Genomic DNA, 24,909 nt, shown 5'->3' on the forward strand with positions numbered 1-24,909 from the left:
GCCTATGTAAAATGATCATTAGTAAGTGGAGCTTGGAAGGTTGCTTTAAATCACATATAAAATTCTACAATCAAGAAGTCACTCACACTCTGCAATTTTCTAACCATCATATCTAATACATGATCAATAAAGTCCAACATAATCACTCTTCATAAACAAGTTGGCTCCTACAACAGCATCTTGAGCACTGTGACATTGATGTCGATCAGAAATGATGGTTGATAGCTGATGTACCATAATTTACTGTTCTGTTTTATCATGAAACATAATTTTTTTTGTAACAATACTACTTTTTAATTGTTTACAGACAATGAGGATCCTGATAGTGCTGTGGATGATCGTGACAGTGATTATCGAAGTGAGACTAGTAATAGTATCCCTCCAGCATACTACTCCACATGCCAGCCAAACGCCTCTGTACATCAGTATCCAGTGCGGCATCAGTATAGTTCTCATGGATCATATACAGACTCAGTACACAGTTATGACATGGATTTCTCTGACCATCGTCTAATCAGGTACGGATGACAACCAGTTGCTGGCAATAACATAATGGTGCTCTAAATTCCCTATTAACATCATTATACAATAATAACTCATGGATGGCAGAATGGAGGGGTATGTGTGCCCCCTCTGACCTGTCTGTCTTTCTCCCTGGATGGCAGGCATTACGATGCCACAAAATGGGCGCAGTGATGTGGAGTCCGTCTCTGGTTCAAGCCGCCTCACCAGTCGGCAGCATTCTCTGGAAAGCCGGCAGTCACTAGATCTGTCTGATAGGTGGGTCAGTCCCAAAATATTACAGTATGAGTGCTGCAGAGTCCTGTGCTTGTCCTATGCACATGCCAAGACAGGCCATAATCTATAATTTAGTCTCATAATATCTTAGTGTTGTATCAAACCACTACTTTTTTCATTCAGCTATTAAGTAAACACTGCAGCAATAATTAGAGTAGAGAAAAACCTATTCAAAGCATGTTAACTTTTCAAATAAACCACAAACAAATAAACAGCAGAACACAGCTCAAAATGGGAATATATCATTGTAATAATGCAACGATGCACACAGTGGTAGGCGCCAGCTCCAAAACATCAATGTAGATGAGGAACACAATGAAAAAGTGGACAAAAATACTGTGGCACCTTACTAAATGGGCAAATTTCAATGCCCCTTTATTGGAGCAGCTAAGACTTGTATGATAAGTTGGTTCTCTGATAGTTCTGTATTGTAAGGCAGAAATTGACCACACCAATTTTGCACTCAATTTTGTGTTAAATAAACTTAATAAAAAAACTTAATAGTGAGCAATCTGACTTTATTCAAGATATTAAAAAGTGGATGCATAAAGTGTTATGGTAATATAAAATGTTATATCTTTAACCATGAAAGATTCTATCACCAACTTTTTTACTGTAGGACATTAAAATAAACAAGACAAAGGGTGCTCTTGCAAACTCTAATTGGCACTATGAGCCACATCAGGAGCTTGTGCCACATCCCCAGGACTTTAACGTGTAAAGGTGGCCTTGTAGTTACTTGTCAGCAAAGCTGGGTATTCAGTAGCAATAAGGGTAGGTTCTCAGAGTTTTTGAAGCAGGTTTTAAGGCAGATTTTCCTGCAGGTTTTTCAGCTAAAGTCAAAAGTGGATCCAACAGGAAGTAGAAGTAGAAGTTCTTCTGATTCCTTTGAAGAAAGGGATACAAATGAGCTCTTAACAAGCTCTACTGATAATGCCGCCAGATGTAAGGCAGCTATCCTATAGGTCGTTGAAATAGGCCTAGAGACATGACTTATATTAAATAAGCCAGCACCTCATCTTCAGACAGCTGTTTCGGGGTGATTACCCCTGATCATTGCAGAACAGAGTGCAGAACTGGCTTAACTGGGTGAGGGGCCTAGGTAAGGATTTCTGGATACTATCTCTCCCTGTGGAGAGAGCAAAGGGATGCAAATGACCTCTTAACAAGCTCTTCTTCTAATGCCACCAGATGTAAGGAAGCTATCCTATAAGTCAATGTTTGACCATTAAAAAAGACAGCAAATAAGATCATTGGCATCCCTTTCTTCCTACAAAAAGGCATATTAAACTTGATGTCATCCAAGGCCAGCCTCTCCCCCCTGTTCTGTACTACCTGCTTCAGGATACAAAGACAAGTGACCAATGCAGCCAATTACTGGCCACAGTGCTGACTTGCTAAAGCCAGTGACATGTCCCTGTGTTGGGACAATAATTGCTGCATCAGGAATTGAAGACTAGTGGGTGCCTGTAAAGCCTTAGAAAAGGAGTGGTGGGGGATTAGTAAGATGAATATACCTTTTTTATGTATTTACACCATTCTGAACAAATTTAAACAAATAAATACTTAATCTAACAATATACAGTAAATATATGGGTACAAATACAAAGTTATGATAGCTTTGAACAATTATTTCATATCATATTAGGTTTAAACAGGAGGTCTACTAAAAATCTGATCAGTCATTATGTAGTCAGTTTTGTGAATGAATCTTATGTGTTTGGTGAATGTGTAATAAAAGTTAGTTTTTCAGGACTCCAAGTGACCCTAGCATTCCCCATACCTTTACCAGATTCATAATAGATTGAAATATCTTTAAGCTAGCAATGGCTGATTTGCCAGTGTAGTGATTCACTTCACGAGGGAGAAGAAAATATTCTGACTTCCCCAAAAAGTTGCACTTCATAGTCTGTGGCAGCTTACAGTACACTTACTCCTTATGCATCATGTACATGGAAATATTACAGCTTCATTTAACATGCTGTTCAGAGCTGAAATAGGTTTCCTATAGACTTCCATGGGACTCAACTGTAAATCCATATGCCTCTAATTTCATACGGAGTCAAACAAAGACTTCTTCTGAAACATTGTGGACCATATAACAGCTTTGTTCTCTCCTGGAAGTGTTGTTATATTTAGTTCTTTCTAGAGAACCATATCATGGCAGGCTTGCAACTCATAATAACCTCCTACACACATCATGAAGCCATATAATGAAAAATGATTAGTTTATGTAACTGAATGACTTCCTACACATAGTTAATTCTAAAAACCTCAGCAGCAGGCAGAATTTTAATATTATTATTATTATTATTATTTATTAAAGCTCCATTCAATCAATGGTGCTGTACATATGAAAAGAGGTATACATGCATAATACAGACAATTGCACTAAGCATAAACAAGACTAGTTACAAACTGGTACAGAAGGAGAGAGGGCCCTGCCCGTGAGGACTTACAATCTACATGGTATGGGAGAAGGACACAGTAGGTGAGGGTGAAGCTGGTCATGGCGGTATAGAGGCAGCAGGGTCACTGGTTGTAGGCTTGTCTGAAGAGGTGGGTTTTTAGGTTTCTTTTGAAGAATTCCACTGTAGGTGAGAGTCTGATATGTTGGGGTAGCAAGTTCCAGAGTGTGGGGGATGCACGGGAGAAATCTTGAAGGCGATTGTGGGAAGATGTGAGGAGAGAAGGAGGTCTTGTGAGGATCGGAGATTGCGTGTGGGGATGTATCGGGAAAGTAGCTCAGAGATGTAGGGAGGGGACAGGTTGTGGACGGCCTTGTATGTATTTTTTTGTATTTTGACCTGAATTTGCTGGGCAACGGGGAGCCAGTGAAGGGATTGGCAGAGGGAAGAGGCAGAGGATTACCAGGGCAAGTCGTGGATTAGTCGGACAGCAGAGTCGAGAGAGATTGGAGGGGTGCGAGAGTGCTAGATGGAAGGCCACAGAGGAGAATGTTGCAGTAGTGTAGGTGGGAGATGTTGCGTGTATGTAAAAGCATTTTCGTAGATTCAAAGTTGAGGAAAGCGCAGATGCGGAAGATGATTTTGAGTTGGAGGTGGAAGGTCGTGGAAATGGATTTTATGTGTGGTCAGAAGGAGAGGGCAGAATCCAAGGTCTCTCCAAGGGAGCGGACTTGATTGACTGGGGAGGGTGTGAATCCATTGATATTGATAGGTCTATTGGGGGGAGGAGTGATCAAGATGGGGGAAAGATGATGAATTCTGTTTTATCCATGTTAAGTTTTTGAAAGCGAGAGGAGAATAAGGATGATATAGAAGATAGACATTGTGGGATTCTGGATAATAAGATGGTGATGTCTGGACCAGAGAGGTAGATTTGTGTGTCGTCAGCATAAGAATGATACTGAATGCCATAAGACTATGAGATGTCCCAGGCCAAAAGTGTAAATAGAGAAGAGCAGGGGTCCCAGGACAGAGCCTTGCGGGACACCAACAGAGAGGGAATGAGACGAGGAGGTGGTGCGAGAATGGGAGATGCTAAACGTCCGGTCTGTGAGGTATGATGTGATCCAGGAGAGGGCCAGGTCAGTGATGCCAAGAGATGAGAGTTTGCAACATAAGGGAGTGGTCAACAGAGACAAAGGCAGAGGACAGAGTAATGTTTTTTGGTTTTGGCTGTTAGGTCATTGGTGACTTTGGTAAGAGCAGTCTCATTCGAGTGGTGAGGTCAGAAGCCAGATTGTAGCCTGTCAAAGAGGGAGCAGGAGGAGAGGTGAGAGGACAGTTCAGAATGGACATGTTGTTCAAGTAGCTTTGAGGCATACGGAAGAAGTGATATGGGGCTATAACTGGACAAAGAAGATGCGTCAAGTGAAGACTTTTTCAAGGATGGGTGTAATGGTAGCATGTTTAAAAGCAGAGAGGAAGACACTAGAGGTTGGTGATAGGTTGAAGAGATGATTTAGGTCTGGAATAAACACAGTGGTGAAGTTAGTAATGAGGTGGGATGGGATTGGGTCAAGTGCACAGGTTGTGAGATGTGATCTGGAGAGTCGAGAGTTTTTCTTCTGTAATGGTGGAGAAGTAGGTTTTGGGAGAAGAGGACTGAGCAGTTGTGTAGAGGTTTTGTGGGTACTGTGTACTGAAGCTTTCCCTGATGTTGACTATCTTTTGTTTGAAGTATGTGGCAAAGTCGTCAGCTGAGATGAAAGGAGAGGGTGGGGGCGCTGGGGGACGGAGAAGGGAGTTAAGTGTTAAAAAGTTGTTTGGGGCTGTGGGCCAGGGAAGATATGAGAGATGAGACACCTTCAAAATTTTTATAGTTCACTCTGTGAAAACACAGGAAATCAGTATTTCTACATACCCTGGGCCCCGCTAAGAAATGTTTCACTGTCAAATTAGTAGTTTCTTAGAAAATAAATAAAAAAATATAGGCTCTCATATTATACCATAGCTCAAAATGGAACAGTAAAGCAAGGGTCATTTTACATCTCCTTAATACAATGAAGAATGGTTATAATTCAGTTATACAAATTTAGCAATTGTTAAAAAAAATGACTTTGCAACAATTTCACTGACCACAATGGAAAAAAATATAAAGACCTGTACAGCCCATCCTTTCATCACTACATAAACTATATATGTCTGCATCTGTTAACCCATTACAATAGTCTGCATTCACAAATCAGTTGCGATTGTGATAATGCCTATTCTATTTATACCAATTCAGTATATCAGTAACCTTAATATTTTTAAAGAATACTTGGCCTGTCATGGGGTGTGCATCTGTAAATCTGTCTGCATGCACGCTTCAGGGTGTGGCTTCCTGTTTCATGGGTTAATGTATGATCCACATGGTTTTTATTGTGCTGCAAATTCTAATTGGCATCATTATGGTAAATTCTAGATTTATGGCATATGGGCAAACATTTTAAATGTTTTGGTAACAAACATTTAGTAGGTTAGGAAAAAGTAGGGAACAGATGACAGGGCATACAGCTGCAGATCAGAGTACACTGGATTTGTTTATAGTCTATAACCATGGAGACACAGATCTGCATAACAGCTATCTACTCAGAAAGGTAAGATATTTTTAACCAAGGCTGTTCATTATATTTGATTTACTGGATCAATACAAATTAAAAAATCTAAAACGGCAATGAAAGTTTAAATGGGTTTTCCAAGCTGCTGATATTGATGATTTATCCTTAAGATAGGGCATTACTATTCCAATTAATGTGGGCCAGATAACCCGCACCCCCACCAATCTGCTGTTACCTGCAACTTCCAGTGCTGAAAGTAGCTCTTGAACCAAAATCACAGCTCCGTTTAAAGTATAGTGGTCTTGCTGACTACTGCAGCTCAATTCCCACTGAGATGAGTAGGGCTGTTTGGCCTTCACTGATCAAATATTGATGACCTAACCTGAGGGTAGGTTATCAATATCAAGAGCCTGGAAACCTTGTTAGGTGCATCTAAAAAAAAAAGTACAGAACATCTGACTTCCTTATACCACACACACCACGGGCAGATTGGCCATAGAGCCTACAGGGAAATTTCCTGGAGAACCGATGCCTAGGCTCTCCTTTCTTTTAAAAATCTTTATTAATTTTATAACATGTATAACATTCGTAAGTACCAGTACAATGAGTGTAAGCCAATACAAGTAAGCAAATCCAAGGCAAGGACTTTCACATTGTGTTAGAATTACATCTTATAATTACTTATAGAGTTTAATATGCTATAAGAGGGATCTATCACAGTGATAAGTAGGACACATAACAGATGGATTCCCCAAAGAAGTACCGCATAGAAATCCAGTTATCATAATGGTAATGGATTGGAACATAGACAAACCTACACTATACATGCAGGTTGAAGCTTAGTACAAAATTGTAAGCGTATTCAGCTGAGCTGAAAAAAACAACAATAAATTGATGAACAAACAGAGACATAGGACAAAGATAGGGGGAAGGAGAGGGGGGAAAGGGGGGGGGAGTATTAACAATTAGAAAATAAGGAACTTCAATTCTCGGATCCGGAGAAATATTGAACAGCGCATAAGGTCTTATAGTAAAGTCCGTCTAGGTCAGACGGCCATGTGGTCAGATGGCCAATTAGTAATGCAAGTGCTAAGTAGTGTGTATATATATATATATATATATATATATATACACACACACACACATACATACACACACACTACAAGTCAGTAGAGCCTTTGCAATCATATATATTATATATATATATATATACATACATATACAGGGCGCCATAGCAAAAGGGGCGCCGGGCGGCCGACAGCTCGCAGTGTAATATGCGGCAGGCGAGGCGGCACTTGTGTTCTCCCTCGGGGCGGGCCCCCAGCCCCCTCCCCTGTTTGACCTGATTCCCCCTCCCCTGTGTCAGTGGCGGATCCAGGGGGGGGGGGCAACGGGGCAATTGCGGCGGCTGGGCACAGGGAGATGAGCGCTTCCATTCCACAAAGTCAGTATGTCCAATTCCTTGATGAGGGGTTATGATATCCTTCCTAGCTGTCGATGGAAGCCATATTTTAATATATTTGTGATGGGAGCGAAGTTCCCAATGAGATAATTCCTCAAGTCTTGCTAGGGCTTAAATTTTTTCTCTCCATTGAGAGATTGATGGAGGTACTGTTGATTTCCAGTTGAAAGCAATTTATATTCTCACTGCTGCCTGCAGAATTTTCAGGAGGGATAATTTTGAGGCTGATAAAGGGTTAGGTATTATAGTCAGCAGGGCTATTTTTGGACAGCTAGGAAGCATACCTTTATTTAAATCAAGAATGTCCCATATTAGCTTAAAAACCAAGTACCAAAAGGATTTTTATTTTGGGGCATAACCACCATATATGTAGGAAGGAACCCCTTTTGGACAGACATCTCCAGCATCTATTCAAAGTGTCTCCATACATCAGGCTTAATTTTACAGGGGTTAAGTACCACCTTGTGAGTAGGGATGAGCGAACCCGAACTGTATAGTTCGGGTTCGTACCGAATTTTGGGGTGTCCGTGACACAGACCCGAACATTTTCGTAAAAGTCTGGGTTCGGGTTCGGTGTTCGTCGCTTTCTTGGCGCTTTTTGAAAGGCTGCAAAGCAGCCAATCAACAAGCGTCATACTACTTGCCCACAGAGGCCGTCACAGCCATGCCTACTATTGGCATGGCTGTGATTGGCCAGAGCACCATGTGACCCAGCCTCTATTTAAGCTAGAGTCACATAGCGCCGCCCGTCACTCTGATTAGAGTAGGGAGAGGTTGCAGCTGCGACAGTAGGGCGAGATTAGGCTGATTAACTCCTCCAAAAGACTCCATCCATTGATCGATCTGCAGCTGTGGATGATTGAACTGCTGCTATTGAATTGCTCACTGTTTTTAGGCTGCCCAGAGCGTTTTTCAGACACTTTTTTCTGGGGTGATCGTGATTCACCTGTATTTATACATAGTAATTAGATCTCCCCTCAGTCGTCTTTTTTCTAAAGTGAATAACCCCAATGTTGATAATCTTTCAGGGTACTATAGTCCCCCAATTTCAGTTATTACTTGAATTGCCCTCCTCTGAACCCTCTCCAGCTCCGCTATGGCTGCCTTGTTCACAGGAGCCTAGAACTGTACACAGTACTCCATGTGTGGTCTAACTAGTGATTTGTAAAGTGGCAGGATGATGTTCTCATCACGGGCATCTATGCCCCTTTTGATGCAACCCATTATCTTATTGGCCTTGGCAGCAGCTGCCTGACACTGGTTTTTACAGCTTAGTTTGCTGTTCACTAAAATTCCTAGGTCCTTTTCCATGTCAGTGTTACCCAGGGTTTTAACATTAAATATGTACTGGTGACTTGCATTATTCCTTCCCATGTGCATAACCTTACATTTGTGGTCGGATCGGCTATCAGAAAGGTGAACCTAACCTATCTAACCCTATCTACAACAAGCAGTAGAGTTATGCCATAACCGCTGTGGTAGGGCAGCCTAAAGGGGGCCACCCTAATGTGAAGTGACTGTAAGATGGTGTGGGTGGGTGAAGTCAGCTGAATCAGCGTCAGCCTGGGCCCACAGGTGCCTATAAATAGCCTAGTAATCAGCCAGCCTGGGCCCACAGGTGCGTATAATTAGCCTTGTAATCAGCCTCCCCTCCCATAAATGCAGCAATATATTGCTTAATACTTGTGGTCGGATCGGCTATCAGAAAGGTGAACCTAACCTATCTAACCCTATCTACAACAAGAGGTAGAGTTATGCCATAACTGCTGTGGTACGGCAGCCTAAAGGGGCCAAAAAGAGCAGACCTTAGTTTAGCGTAAATATATACATACCGTTACGACACCCGATTTTGAACGGAAAAGATAGAAGGTGCGGAATATGCCGTATATATCACAGTGACTTCCATCTACCTTACCTCTTTGTCATGTACACTGCCACATCGCTCTTGGAGATGGTTAATGCTGATGCGATTGAAAGAGTGGCTGGTAACCAGGAACGATTTCCTCCTATGTTGACTAACATATGACCCTATAACGAGAAGGTCTGAATCCTGAGAGCTGCAGACTGAAACAATGTGAATCTGTTGGAAGGGCCTAGATGAACTCCCACCATACGCCCAGGGCCCTGATCGGGCACCGACTGTTCCTGGTGGCAAAATACTTTACCTCTACTTATTCCCCAGGCCACACTTTCCATTAAGGGCCCAAAAGTCAGAACATGGCGTCTGCCGTCCTACTGTAGTAGTAAATTAAGTGAAAATGTGTGAACTCACCCGGCCTGGGAAACCATCCACAGGATTACATGGCCATTTCAATTAACAAGCTAATGTTGCCTGTAATAAGGACAGAACGTACACACAATACCTGCAGTTGTGACAGAAAATAAGCTTACGGTTGTGATAAACTATGTATGCTGCGCCTGTAGTCGTGATAGGACTTGTCGTGTCAGAAGACACAACAAACTTTGTAAGCTGCGCCTTATTACTGTACCTCCTACTGGAAGATGGACTGATACCCAGGACTTAGGCGGGACACCAACACCCTCGGCCCAAGTTTGTAGATGAAGTAAGCATGCCTGGGAGAAGATTATGTCCGCAAAGGCAGGCTTGGGATGACTGCTTATGAAGAAAACAATGAAAACCCAGCAACCTAGAAAATAAAAGTCAGGGAAAACAATAACGTGAGTGAGGCTCCAATGGCACAAGCCATGCGTGCGAGCTACCACAAGAAAATTGTATTGTGAGCCACAGATGATCGAGCCATGCGAGCGGGTCTGAAGGCAGAAAAAGACATGGAACCTACTTGTTGTCAGACCACGCAGCCGGCTTCGAATGGCGGAGTTGTGTGTAAAATGTAAACGGAGAAGCCATGCGCGAGAGACTCTAATGGCGGAGCCATGCGTGACACTAAGACGGAGAAGCCACGAGTGCGAGACTAGTGGCGGAGCCATGTGTAAAACTAAAACAGAATTTTATTTTTTATTTTTTTATAAACCACTTATGCAGCACCAGTATGACTTGGGGACTCGCATAACCATGACCCTCTCCGACAATAAACCTAGGATGCTAACCTGCCTACAACCATATTGTACCCCTAACGAACAACATGAACGGTCATCGGGCCCCCGAAGCCAAGAGACTGACCTGGATGACCTTACAGTGACGATAAGTAATTAAAACGTGAGCCATACCGAACGAAAAATGCATAGACATTAGTGACCCGAACCACTTGCATGAACGAAACATTAAATCATCCGTGAAATTGAAACAGATGGGAGAAAAACAAGAGCCAGAGTCATTGCAGTTCGCTAAGAAAAGACCCTTGACGTGACAAACGAATGAACAACTGTGAAAAAAAAAAATAGTAGGAACTTACTCCTAGGGAGCTATTTGGTTAACTGGGGCAGGAGATCAATCTGAGTGAATGCGAACCAGAAGTAAGACCAGTCCGAGTGAATGCAAACCAGGACTAAAGAACACCGCCCATTTATTTATTTATTTATTTATTTCCCCCCCCCCCAAGTAAACAGAAAAAGGTAGGCCTAAGGAATGTAACAAACCACTGAGGAAAGAAACTTAAGTAGCTATATTTGTTTATCGGAAGAGCAGTACCAGAGCGGTGTGCTGATAGCCCTAGTAAGTATACTGAGTAACCATTATGTAGCAATGAAAAGAAAAATGCAGCATTAAGTGGAAGCAGAGTACAACACATGATGTGAGAACAAGTGGGTAAATGCAGCTCTGGATGTGAGTGGTGCCTAAAAACATGGTATGGGCACAGTTCTGAGTATGAGCATGAGGAGCATGGTATAAAGCAGCTGTATGAATGCAATCTGAAATTGAGCAGAGTTTTAATGTAATGCAACAGTGGACGTATGACCGCAGCTCTAGTAGTGAATGGTGTATAGGACAAAATATAAATGCAGACACACGGACGTAGCTTTGAAGGTAACAATCCTAACCACGATCATTTGACCCTTATCGCCCAACCCCCTTCGCCCCAGAGCGCCACAAGTCACAGACCGTGTAACCAAGTCCGATCATACCGTGAATGCCAGCACTCGCCTGGCACCTTCTGCTATTGCCCAGGTGCAAACGAACCTCCACATGATGCTGCAGGAGTTTTTTTTTTTTTTTTCTCATTGATCCATGACCCTTCCAAAAACTAAATGAATAAAATACCATCACTTAAACACAGCGTGCGTAGCTTGGAGACATGTGTCCCGTATGTTACAGGTATCAGAAAACATGCGACCATACCTATTCTAGGGACATGCTTACACCAATAACCATATGTAATATGGTTATTATGTCCACAAGCTGGACAAAATATACTAACAGTCTTTTTTTTTTTTTTTTTTTTTCTTTTGCCTTTTTTTAAAAATCGACCATTGATCCACATTTACCACATTGGAGACGGAACTGATGCAAACTTATGCTTTCTGAGTGGATCCTTTTCCATCCAGAATGCATTAGAAAGCAAACTGATCAGTTTTGGATCGCTTGTGAGAGCCCTGAACGGATCTCACAAACGGAAAGCCAAAACGCAAGTGTGAAAGTAGACTTACACAGTTTAGTGTCCTCTGCAAACATTTACCGTGCAAGCCTTCTACAAGATCATTAATTAATATATTGAAGAGAATAGGGCCCAATGCTGACCCCTGAGGTACCCCACTAGTGACAGTGACCCAATCTGAGTGTGTACTGTTAATAACCACACTCTGTTTTCTATCACTGAGCCAGTTACTTACCCACATTTATTCCCAGTCCATTCTCATTTTATATACTAACCCTTTATGTTATACAGTGTCAAATGCTTTGGAGAAGTCCAGATATATGACATCCATTGATTCACCACTGTCAAGTCTAGAACTTACCTCCTCATAGAACCTAATTAAATTAGTTTGACATGACCTATCTCTCATGAAGTCATGCTGATATGGCGTTATTTGCTTATTTGCTTATTTTCAATGAGGTTGTGAAGATAGCATCTCTTAGAAAACCTTCAAACGGTTTACCCACATAGATGTTAAACTTACCAGCCTAAAGTTTCCGGACTCTGTTTTTGGACCCTTTTTGAATATTGGCACCACATTTGCTATGCGCCAATCCTGTGGAACACTCCCTGTCAGTAAAGTGTCCTTAAATATCAGAAATAAGAGTGTCACGAGGGTGTCAAGAGCCACGTCTGATTCAGTTATACCCGAGGTCAGGAAGTCGCAGTGGGTGGCTGCGCGCTCTATTTCTAAAGATCGCAATCCTTTTTGTCTCTCTGAGGGATCCGTAGCTTCTTCTCCTCAGCTGTTTCTTGTCCGGCACTCCCAACCTCTTTATATTCCCCTCTCCCACTTCTCTGGTTGCCAGATATAGAGCTTCCTGCCTGGACTTCTATACTGACTCACTGGAGCTGTTTAGCTGTTATTCCTGGTTGTCTTTTGTTGTCCGCTGTTGTCGCCCACCTGGGATTATATGTTTCGGCAGTATTGTCTGTCCTCTCCCTGGTGTTTCCCTTTAGTGATAGTGGTGTGGGCTAGTGTTCCCACTGCCCTATTCACTACTTAGGGCTCACCTTAAGGAAAGCCAGGGTTAAGGCACGTGTTGGCGTACGGGTGAAAAACCCGTCTAGGGACGTCAGGGCAGTCAGGTGCCAGCCTCAAGGTGAGTTAGGGGTCACCATCTTTCCCTCTCCCTTGGAAAGGGCCTTCCCTTTTCCCTCCCTTTGCACCACGTATGTGATCGGCACGCCGGTCGTGATAAAGGGTCTGGCTATGACATTATTTAATTCTCTTAGGATACGGGGGTGTATGCCATCCAGTCCTGGCGATTTGTTTTAATCTTTTTAAGATGCTGCTGTACTTCTTCCTGGGTCAGTCAGGGCACTTTAATGGGGAATTAACTTTTACATTCTTCATTTCATCTGACAGTTTATTTTCTTCAGTGAATAAATTGGAGAAAAAATATTTAATAGCTTTGCTTTCTCCTTATCGCTCTCTGCAACTCCCCCCTCATTACTCTGTAGAGGGCCAAAACCTTCAGATTTATACTGTTTACCATTTATATAATTGAAGAACATTTTAGGGTTAGTTTTGCTCTCTTTGGCAATTGATCTCTCGGTCTCCAGTTTGGCTGCTTTTATTAGTTTTTTACATATTCTATTTTTTTCCTTATAGTTTTACAGTGCTTCCTTGCTACCCTCCTGTTTTAGTGATTTAAATGCTTTTTTTTGTCATTTATTGCAGACAGTATGGCTGTCTCTAGTCAGGTCCTGAACCAGTTGGGAAAGGTAATTGTCTCTGGTTATTGCCAAGAACCTGTTTCCTTTATGAGATATACAAGTTTCAGTTTCCAAGTCTATATCTGGGTAGTTTAAGTCCCCCATAATGACGACCTCATTATCATCTGCCACCTCGTCTATCTCGTTTAGTAGTAGATTTTCTATGGACTCTGGTATACTAGGTGGATTATAATAAACTCCTATCAGTAATTTAATATTGTTTTTGCCTCCATGTATTTCTATTAATAGTGACTCCACATATTCATGTCCTTCACTAATATCTTCTCGGACTGTGGGCTTTAGATAGAACTTTACATAAAGGCAAACCCCTCCCCATCTCCAGTTTTGGCGATCCTTTCTAAACAGACTGTAATCCTGTACACTATGTCATAGTCCTCCTCACACATCACTAATTCCAGTTCACCAGTTTTATTAGTCAGGCTTTTGGCATTAGTATACATACAGTTGTGGCCAAAAGTTTTGAGAATGACATACATATTAGTTTTCACAAAGTTTGCTGCTAAACTGCTTTTAGATCTATGTTTCAGTTGTTTCTGTGATGTAGTGAAATATAATTACACACACTTCATACGTTTCAAAGGCTTTTATCGACAATTACATGACATTTATGCAAAGAGTCAGTATTTGCAGTGTTGACCCTTCTTTTTCAGGACCTCTGCAATTTGACTGGGCATGCTCTCAATCAACTTCTGGGCCAATTCCTGACTGATAGCAACCCATTCTTTCATAATCACTTCTTGGAGTTTGTCAGAATTAGTGGGTTTTTGTTTGTCCACCTGCCTCTTGAGGATTGACCACAAGTCCTCCTTCTCCTTGACCTGTCCTCTGCCTTCGACACTGTTGACCACTCCCTTCTGTTGCAAACTCTCTCATCTCTTGGCATCACTGACCTGGCCCTCTCCTGGATCACATCATACCTCACAGACCGGATGTTTAGCGTCTCCCACTCCCGCACCACCTCCTCGTCTCATTCCCTCTCTGTTGGTGTCCCACAAGGCTCTGTCCTAGGACCCCTGCTCTTCTCTATGTACACTTTTGGCCTGGGACAGCTCATAGAGTCCCTTGGCTTTCAGTATCACTCCTACGCTGACGACACACAAATCTACCTCTCTGGTCCTGACATCACCACCTTACTATCAAGAATCCCACAATGTTCGTCGCTTTCTTGGCGTTTTTTGAAAAGCTGCAAAGCAGCCAATCAACAAGCATCATACTACTTGCCCCAAGAGGCCGTCACAGCCATGCCTACTATTGGCATGGCTGTGATTGGCCAGTGCAGCATGTGACCCAGCCTCTATTTAAGCTGGAGTCACGTCAGACCTACTTTAAATCTATCCCTAAAAGGGTATATAAGATTACAGGTGCACATAGGGTCATTCTCAATAACTTCACACACACGCTACTGTGCATTTCCAAGTCTAATTCTGTCTGTAAACGTATACCTTTCACCCAGCGCCTAAATACTAGGCCTCAAATTTATATTCAGCTAAATCTGTCGTTACTGCTGTGCCTTTACTAGTGTAATACGGTACCTAAATAGATAGCCAGATAGTGTTAGGTGTCTGTAAAAAAAAAAGGCCTGAATTTGAATTCAATACATTGGGCCAAATAATATTTTTCTTATTGTGGTGAACGGTAACAATGAGGAAAACATCTAGTAAGGGACGCGGACACGGTCGTGGTGGTGTTAGTGGACTCTCTGGTGCTGGGAGAGGACGTGGCTGTTCTGCCACACGTCCTAGTGTACCGACTACCTCAGGTCCCAGTAGCCGCCATAATTTACAGCGATATTTGGTGGGGCCCAATGCCGTTCTAAGGATGGTAAGGCCTTAGCAGGTACAGGCATTAGTCAATTGGGTGGCCGACAGTGGATCAAGCACGTTCACATTATCTCCCACCCAGTCTTCTGCAGAAAGCGCACAGATGGCGCCTGAAAACCAAGCCCATCAGTCTGTCACATCACCCCCATTCATACCAGGGAAACTGTCTGAGCCTCAAGTTATGCAGCAGTCTCTTATGCTGTTTTAAGACTCCACTGACAGGGTTTCCCAAGGGCATCCACCTAGCCCTTCCCCAGCGGTGGAAGACATAGAATGCACTGACGCACAACCACTTATGTTTCCTGATGATGAGGACATGGGAATACCACCTCAGCACGTCTCTGATGATGAAACACAGGTGCCAACTGCTGCGTCTTTCTGCAGTGTGCAGACTGAACAGGAGGTCAGGGATCAAGACTGGCTGGAAGACGATGCAGGGGACGATGAGGTCCTAGACCCCACATGGAATGAAGGTCGTGCCACTGACTTTCACAGTTCGGAGGAAGAGGCAGTGGTGAGACCGAGCCAACAGCGTAGCAAAAGGGAGCAGTGGGCAAAAACAGAACACCCGCCGCCAAGAGACTCCGCCTGCTACTGACCGCCGCCATCTGGGACCGAGCACCCCAAAGGCAGCTTCAAGGAGTTCCCTGGCATGGCACTTCTTCAAACAATGTGCTGACGACAAGACCCGAGTGGTTTGAACGCTGTGCCATCAGAGCCTGAAGCGAGGCATTAACGTTCTGAACCTTAGCACAACCTGCATGACCAGGGACCTGCATGCAAAGCATGAACTGCAGTGGAGTAAACACCTTAAAAACAAGGAAGTCACTCAGGCTCCCCCTGCTACCTCTTCTGCTGCTGCCGCCTCGGCCTCTTCTGCTGCTGCCGCCTCGGCCTCTTCCTCCGCCTCTGGAGGAATGTTGGCACCTGCCGCCCAGCAAACAGGGGATGTACCACCAACACCACCACCTCCGTCACCAAGCATCTCAACCATGTCACACGGCAGCGTTCAGCTCTCCATCTCACAAACATTTGAGAGAAAGCGTAAATTCCCACCTAGCCACCCTCGATCCCTGGCCCTGAATGCCAGCATTTCTAAACTACTGGCCTATGAAATGCTGTCATTTAGGCTGGTGGACACAGACAGCTTCAAACAGCTCATGTCGCTTGCTGTCCCACAGTATGTTGTTCCCAGCCGGCACTACTTCTCCAAGAGAGCCGTGCCCTCCCTGCACAACCAAGTATCCGATAAAATCAAGTGTGCACTGCGCAACGCCATCTGTAGCAAGGTCCACCTAACCACAGATACGTGGACCAGTAAGCACGGCCAGGGACGCTATATCTCCCTAACTGCACACTGGGTAAATGTGGGCCCCAGGCGGAGAGCTGTTTGGCGCACGTCCTTCCACCGCCAAGGATCGCAGGGCAACATTCTTTGCCTCCTGTTGCCACCTCCTCCTATTTAGCTTCCTCCTCCAATTCTTCCACCTGCTCATCCAGTCAGCCACACACCTTCACCACCAACTTCAGCACAGCCCGGGGTAAACGTCAGCAGGCCATTCTGAAACTCATATGTTTGGGGGACAGGCCCCACACCACACAGGAGTTGTGGCGGGGTATAGAACAACAGACCGACGAGTGGTTGCTGCCGATGAGCCTCAAGCCCGGCCTGGTGGTGTGCGATAATGGGCGAAATCTCGTTGCAGCTCTGGGACTAGCCGGTTTGACACACATCCCTTGCCTGGCGCATGTGCTAAATTTGGTGTTGCAGAAGTTCATTCACAACTACCCCGACATGTCAGAGCTGCTGCATAAAGTGTGGGCCGTCTGTTCGCGCTTCCGGCGTTCACATCCTGCCGCTGCTCGCCTGTCTGCGCTACAGCGTAACTTCGGCCTTCCCGCTCACCGCCTCATATGCGACGTGCCCACCAGGTGGAACTCCACCTTGCACATGCTGGACAGACTGTGCGAGCAGCAGCAGGCCATAGTGGAGTTTCAGCTGCAGCACGCACGGGTCAGTCTCGCTGCGGAACGGCACCACTTCACCACCAATGACTGGGCCTCCATGCGAGACCTGTGTGCCCTGTTGCGCTGTTTCGAGTACTCCACCAACATGGCCAGTGGCGATGACGCCATTATCAGCGTTACAATACCACTTCTATGTCTCCTTGAGAAAACACTTAGGGCGATGATGGAAGAGGAGGTGGCCCAGGAGGATGAGGAGGAGGAGGAAGAGGGGTCATTTTTAGCACTTTCAGTCTCTTCGAAGTGACTCAGAGGGAGGTTTTTTGCAACAGCAGAGGCCAGGTACAAATGTGGCCAGCCAGGGCCCACTACTGGAGGACGAGGAGGACGAGGAGGAGGTGGAGGAGGATGAGGATGAAGCATGGTCACAGCGGGGTGGCACCCAACGCAGCTCGGGCCCATCACTGGTGGGTGGCTGGGGGGAAACGCAGGACGATCACGATACGCCTCCCACAGAGGACAGCTTGTCCTTACCTCTGGGCAGCCTGGCACACATGAGCAAATACATGCTGCAGTGCCTGCGCAAAGACAGCAGAGTTGCCCACATTTTATTGTGTGCGGACTACTGGGTTGCCACCCTGCTGGATCCACGGTACAAAGACAATGTGCCCACCTTACTTCCTGCACTGGAGCGTGATAGGAAGATGCGCGAGTACACGTTGGTAGATGCGCTACTGAGAGCATTCCCAAAAGTCACAGGGGAACAAGTGGAAGGCCAAGGCAGAGGAGGAGCAAAAGGTCGCCAAGGCAGCTGTGTCACGGCCAGCTCCTCTGAGGGCAGGGTTAGCATGGCAGAGATGTGGAAAAGTTTTGTCAACACGCCACAGCTAACTGCACCACCACCTGATACGCAACGTGTTAACAGGAGGCAACATTTCACTAACATGGTGGAACAGTACGTGTGCACACCCCTCCACGTACTGACTGATGGTTCGGCCCCATTCAACTTCTGGGTCTCTAAATTGTCCACGTGGCCAGAGCTAGCCTTTTATGCCTTGGAGGTGCTGGCCTGCCCGGCGGCCAGCGTTTTGTCTGAACGTGTATTCAGCACGGCAGGGGGCGTCATTACAGACAAACGCAGCCGCCTGTCTACAGCCAATGTGGACAAGCTGACGTTCATAAAAATGAACCAGGCATGGATCCCACAGGACCTGTTCATCCCTTATGCAGATTAGACATTAACTACCTCCCCTTAACCATATATTATTGTACTCCAGGGCACTTCCTCATTCAATCCTATTTTTATTTTCATTTTATTATTATATTGCGGGGCCTAAATATCTGACAATGGACTGTTACAGTGGTGGGTGACGTGAAGCCTGATTCTCTGCTATGACATGAAGACTGATTCTCTGCTGACATGAAGCCAGATTCTCTGTTACGGGACCTCTCTCCTCTGCCTGGGTGCCTGGGCCTAAATATCTGACAATGGACTGTACTAGTGTTAGGTGACATGAAGCATGATTCTCTGCTATGATATGAAGACTGATTCTCTGCTGACATGAAGCCAGTTTTTCTGTTACGGGACCTCTCTCCTCTGCCTGGGTGCCGGGGCCTAAATATATGACAATGGACTGTTACAGTGGTGGGTGACGTGAAGCATGATTCTCTGCTATGACATGCAGACTGATTCTCTGCTGACATGAAGCCAGATTCTCTGTTACGGGACCTCTCTCCTCTGCCTGGGTGCCGGGGCCTAAATATATGACAATGGACTGTTACAGTGGTGGAGTGTCACCATGCGAGGATAGTACTTTCCATATGGGAGCAATAGTAATGTGAGGTATAATCAAGTTAGGGTATAGTCTAATGGCATGTGAATTACCCCAGTGGAGCGTTTGTGGTGGAGTGCACGGGATAGGGGGACGTGACAGAGGACAAATTCTGTAGCGGAATGATGGAGTGATCCGATGTACTTCTTCCCCATGGACCGCTTGGTGGAAAGCAGGTTGGGTGGGCAGGGCTTGCTGACGACTCCGTGTGCATGTCTCTTGCCGGCAACACGGGTAGGCCGGTGGGTGTGTGAGGCATTGCCTGTGTGGTCATGTGATATTGGTCACATGACCGGGGTCATGCTTTTGGCTAGGACGTGGTGCAGAGTACACTTACTGGAAGTGATACTAGCAATAAATTGAATAATTAATCATCAATTATCAATTAACCCTTTCATGACCAAGGGTCATTGATGCCCCAGTGTCCAGGTCAAAATTTACAAATCTGACATGCGTCACTTTATGTGGTAATAGCTTTGGAACACTTTCACTTTCTGAGAATGTTTTTTCGTGACATATTGTACTTCATGATAGTCATATATTTGAGTCAATATATTTCACCATTATTTATGAAAAAATCCCAAATTTACCCAAAAATTTTAACACAATTCACAATTTTCCAAATTTCAATTTCTCTGCTTCTAAAACAGAAAGTCATACCTAATAAAATATTTATTACTTAACATTCCCCATATGTCTACTTTATGTTGGCATCATTTTTGAAATGTAATTTTATTTTTTTAGGACGTTAGAAGGCTTAGAAGTTTAGAAGCAATTCTTAAAATTTTAAAGAACATTTCCAAAACCCACTTTTTAAGGACCAGTTCAGGTCTGAAGTCACTTTGTGGGGCTTACATAGTGGAAACCCCCCATAAATGACCCCATTGTAGAAACTACACCCCTCAAGTTACTCAAAACTGATTTTACAAACTTTGTTAACCCTTTAGGCGTTCCACAAGAATTAACGGAAAATCGAGCAGAAATTCTAAATTTTACATTTTTGGCAGATTTTCCTTTTTTTTTTTTTTCTTTTCTTTAACACATTGAGGGTTAACAGCCAAACAAAACCCTGATTCCGAGGTTTACATAAACACCCCACATGTGGTCGTAAACTGCTGTACGGGCACACGGCAGGGCGCAGAAGAAAAGGAATGCCATACGATTTTTGGAAGGCAGATTGTGCTGGATTGGTTTTCTGAACGCCATATGTTTTTTTTTTTTTTTTTCTGCCGATTGTCTTGTGCAGGGGCTCGTTTTTTGCAGAAAGTGTTGAGGTTTATATTGGTATTATTTTTGGGTACATAGGATTTTTTGATCATTCATTATTACACTTTATTGGAACAGTTTTCATTTATTTATTTTTACAGCGTTCATCTGAGGAGTTAGGTCATGTGATAGTTTTATAGAGAAGATAATTACGGACGTGGCAATACCTAACATGTATACTTTTTCTTATTTATTTAAGTTTTATACAATAATAGCATTTCTGAAACCAAAAAAATGATGTTTTAGTGTCTCTATAGTCTGAGAGCCATAGCTTTTTTATTTTTTGGGCGATTGTCTTAAATAGAGTATCATTTTTTTGCGGGACAAGATGACGGTTTGATTGGTACTATTTTGGGGGTCATACGCCTTTTTGATCGCTTGCTGTTGCACTTTTTGTGATGTAAGGTGACAAAAATGGAATTTTTTTGCACAGTTTTTTTTTTTTATGGTGTTTATCGGACGGGCACAGATGGGCTGCACAGATCGGGGGGTGTGTCTGCACTCACAGATCAGGGGCAGGGGGGCGCTGCACAGATGGGGGGGCTGCATGGATGGGGGGCCACGAGGACACTGATTTCAGGCTCTGATCTGCAGAGCGCAGATCAGAGCCTGAACCCGGCATTTTAACACTGCCGCGATCCGATTGGTTAGTCTGCACAGACTAACCAATCGGATCGATTGCCGGCAAGGGACCACTCTGATTGGTCCCTTGCCGGCATTACTGCACTGTATGCTGTCCGTGACAGCAGCAGGGCAGGGGCAGAAGCTTTAATCCAAGCGCTTTGCAGCGCTTGGATTAAAGAGCTGCCAGAATGTATATATACGTGGTAGCTGCACGGGGTATGTGCAGCTATCAAGTATATATACAGATTGCGGTCGGGAAGGGGTTAATCATCAATTGATCATCAATTAATCAGTTAAATACATCAGAAACCTCAGGAAAACATGATTGGTAAAAAAATAAAAATGAAATTGCAATAAAAGAATATAAATATATTTATACTAGATAGATTACAATATGGATCAATAAGTATGCATATAAAAGATACTAGCAATGAATTGAATCACTTCCTAGGTCAATTGAATGAGTTAATCAAACAGATTCCTCGGTTTCTTACATCAAAATGTAGAGTATTTGGTATTAGAAGAATTAGATATACATCTGACTATATGGAATGTATATGGAATAATTATGGAATAATTAGATATACTTCTAACTGTATCCGTATTTTGACAAACAACATATTTCACACTCCAGATTCTAGATCTAGAGTGTAAAAAAAAAAAAATATATATATATATATATTTATACTGTTGGGGGGGAGGAGAGAAGCTAATGTGATTGTGTTAGATAGAAGAATGTAAGTTAAAATGGTCATGGGCCAAGGGGGTTCAATCTCATGTCCCATAACGGTAATTCTATTTATATAATTGCTGCTGGTCAAACTAGGAATTGAAAACTGCCTGGTTTGTTATCCGTGTATTATAAAGGAATATTAAAAATAGGGTGTGAGGTGGATAGATTAGTAATTGACATATTCCAGGGATCCATTGAGTCCGAGCGGGGTTAGGGTGTTCAATTTATAGATCCAGAGCATTTCCTTGCGGCACAATGTCTGGTATGAGTAGGGGACCCATTCCAAAGGGATGACACGAAGCAAGGAGGGGTCAGCGTCATGACAATTGGAAAAGTGACGGGATACGCATTTGAATGCCCCTCTTGTAGAATGGTCAGTACAACTGGGGGTCTTTCCGAATAAGTCCCCCCTTTGGTTGTCTTAGATTTGGGACAGGACGAAGCTAAAATTTGTTTGTGTCTTATCTCTCCGGAATGTGAGAATCGGGTTCTGGGGGATAGTGTGGCCAATGATTGGGTCTTTGAGTAATATTGGCCAATGTTTTATGAATATTTTTCTAATGGCGGTATGCTGGGTGTTGTAGCCGGTAATGAGATTGAGTTGGAATTGTTTAGTACTGTTACTTGCATCAGAGTTTTTAGATTTTTTTGGGGGGTATATTCCCCCATAGTTGATGTCCCGTTCTGTTGTTAGAATTTTTTGGGGGAGTCTGTGACTAGTTTTTTTGGGTAGCCTTTTTCATAAAATCTCTTCCCTAAGAACTCTAGTTGTTGGGTTAATGTTCCCTTGTCTGAGCAGTTTCTTTGTAGTCTGCACATTTGACTGTAGGGGATGTTATTCTTCCAGCGAGAGTGGTGACAGCTCTTATAGTCCAAGTAACTATTTGTATCTACTTGCTTAAAGTGTGTTTTAGTTGAGATACAATTGTTTACTATGTTTAGATGGAGAACTAGGAAGATTGCTTTTCTGGGGTTGTGTTCCATTGTGAAGGACAGGTTCCAGTTATTGTTATTGAGTTCTTTTAAAAAACATATAAGGTCCTCTGTTTCGCCTTCCCAGATGAGGATGATGTCATCAATGTAGCGTTTATAGAAGTGGAAGTAGACCCATACTACTTTCGAAATGGCCCATAAACAGGTTGGCATACGAAGGAGCAAACTTGGTCCCCATCGCAGTGCCTTTTATCTGGAGAAAGGTCTTATCTTGAAAGGTGAAATAATTTTGTTCCAAGATGAATTTTATGGATTTGAGAATGAAGAGACATTGAGTTTTGGGCATGCAGGGATCAGAACTCAGCCAGGATACCTAGGTAGTAGCCTTCATCTATGAGATCATAGAGCTCTTTCTTAAAAGATGATGTGGGGTCTTCGGTCAATGATGAATAATAAGCAGTGTCTGATAATATGTGTAGGGACATAGCGGTGTAGTATTTGCTATCCATTATCACTATGCTCCCTCCCTTGTCTGCGTTTTTTATCACAATATCCTTATTTTCCGCTGCCATCTCCACACTATGTCACCTTGCCACTCTGTGGTATACTCCTGCTGCTGCTGCTGCCTTATCCACACTATGTCAATTTACCACTCTGTGGTATCCTGATGCTGCTGCTGCCATGTCTACACTATGTCACCTTTCCACTCTGTGGTCTCCTGATGCTGCTGCCATCTCTACACTATGTCACCTTGCCACTCTGTGGTATCCTGATGCTGCTGCTGCCACCATATCTACATTATGTCACCATGCCACTCTGTGGTATCTTAATGCTGATGCCATCTCTACACTATGTCACCTTGCTACTTTGTGGTACCCTGATGCTGCTGCTGCCACCATGTCTGCTGCTGCCACCAAAGAAGGAGCAGTTGGCTTCAGATGTGTGGCATCAGGTGAATGGCAGCATCAGAGTAGTAGCTGATGCAGGTAGTCAGAAGAAACCGGTCTCTTTTATCTAAGTGTTGGTGTGGCATCATGGATGATCTAGTCTGATGCATCAGGAATTGGTTGTTGGAAATCCTGGCTGATCCATGCCTAATTCATCTTGACAAAGGTCATTCTCTCCACATTTTGGGTGGACAGGAGATTTCTCCTTGGGGGTTACTATGGCCCCCGCCGCACTAAACACCCGCTCTGATGCCTTACTACTGGGCGGGTAAGACAGCTTTTCCAGGGAAAACTCTGCTAGTTGCAGCCACAAATCCAGTTTGGCTGCCTAGTAGGCCAGCGGATCTTTATTGTGGTTTGGCAGGGTGCTGTCCAAGTATGCCACCAACTGCTGGTTCAGGTCCTGCTCCAGGTCTACCTGCTGATGCTGCTGGTGAGTAGTTTCTTCACTATGCAGGAGAAGAAAGCTACTTATTAGCGACTGTAGACTCAGACTCCTGCTGATGGAGCTTATACTGCTACTGCCACCCCACCTCTCCCCAGCAGCCATGACAGTGGAACGTAAGCGCAGAGAGCGAGAGGATGGACGATGGCGCAGATAGGCAGCAGCCAACTGACTACACAGGATGTCTCTGTTGTAGTTCCGTTTGTCCTCTTTCTCAGTGAGTGTAAAAAAAGCCATTCCCATTCTGTATCGGTAGTGAGGGTCGAACAAGGTGGAGAGCCAGAAGTCATGCATCTTCCGAATGGTGACAATTCGGCTGTTACTACGCAAGCAAGTGAGCATGCATTGGGCCATTTGTGCAATTGTCTCGCAGGGACTCCCTGCCTCCATCTCTAATGCATACTGCCATGGTGTGTATGGGTCATCTGTCTCGTCTTCCTCATCGCCCTGTCTAGTTGCTCCTGCTCCTCCTCTCCTGTCACCGGAGTAGAAAAACCACCCATTTTGATACACATTGCCTGTGCCCCAATGTCCTGCTCTCCCTCCTCCTCCTCTTCCAGTTCAGCCCCTGCAGGGCTCATGTAGCCGTTAGATCTAGGCGTCACGTCTCCAGTCTCCTGACCAGCCATTGTTACCATCATCTGTTCCAGGACATGAAGCAGTTGCATTACGTTGTTCATGCCGTAGTCCTGGCGACTGACAATTAACATGGCGTCCTCAAAAGGCCAGAGCAAACGGCAGGTGTCACACATGAGCTGCTACTGGCTAACTACTGGCTAACAT

The 24,909-nt window shown here is 44.1% G+C and overlaps 1 protein-coding gene across 1 annotated transcript in view; it reads left to right on the plus strand.

The window, feature by feature from the left end:
* The window catches only part of LOC122927160 (protein unc-13 homolog A-like), a 2,447,183-nt gene that overhangs the window by 401,382 nt on the left and 2,020,892 nt on the right, over positions 1 to 24,909 (plus strand). Inside the window, 3 exon segments of the mRNA XM_044278759.1 lie at positions 308 to 518; positions 666 to 680; positions 682 to 780. Coding sequence (XP_044134694.1) covers positions 308 to 518; positions 666 to 680; positions 682 to 780 — 325 coding nt within the window.

Source organism: Bufo gargarizans, chromosome 1 (genome assembly GCF_014858855.1).
Source record: "Bufo gargarizans isolate SCDJY-AF-19 chromosome 1, ASM1485885v1, whole genome shotgun sequence".
Lineage (NCBI taxonomy): Eukaryota > Metazoa > Chordata > Amphibia > Anura > Bufonidae > Bufo > Bufo gargarizans.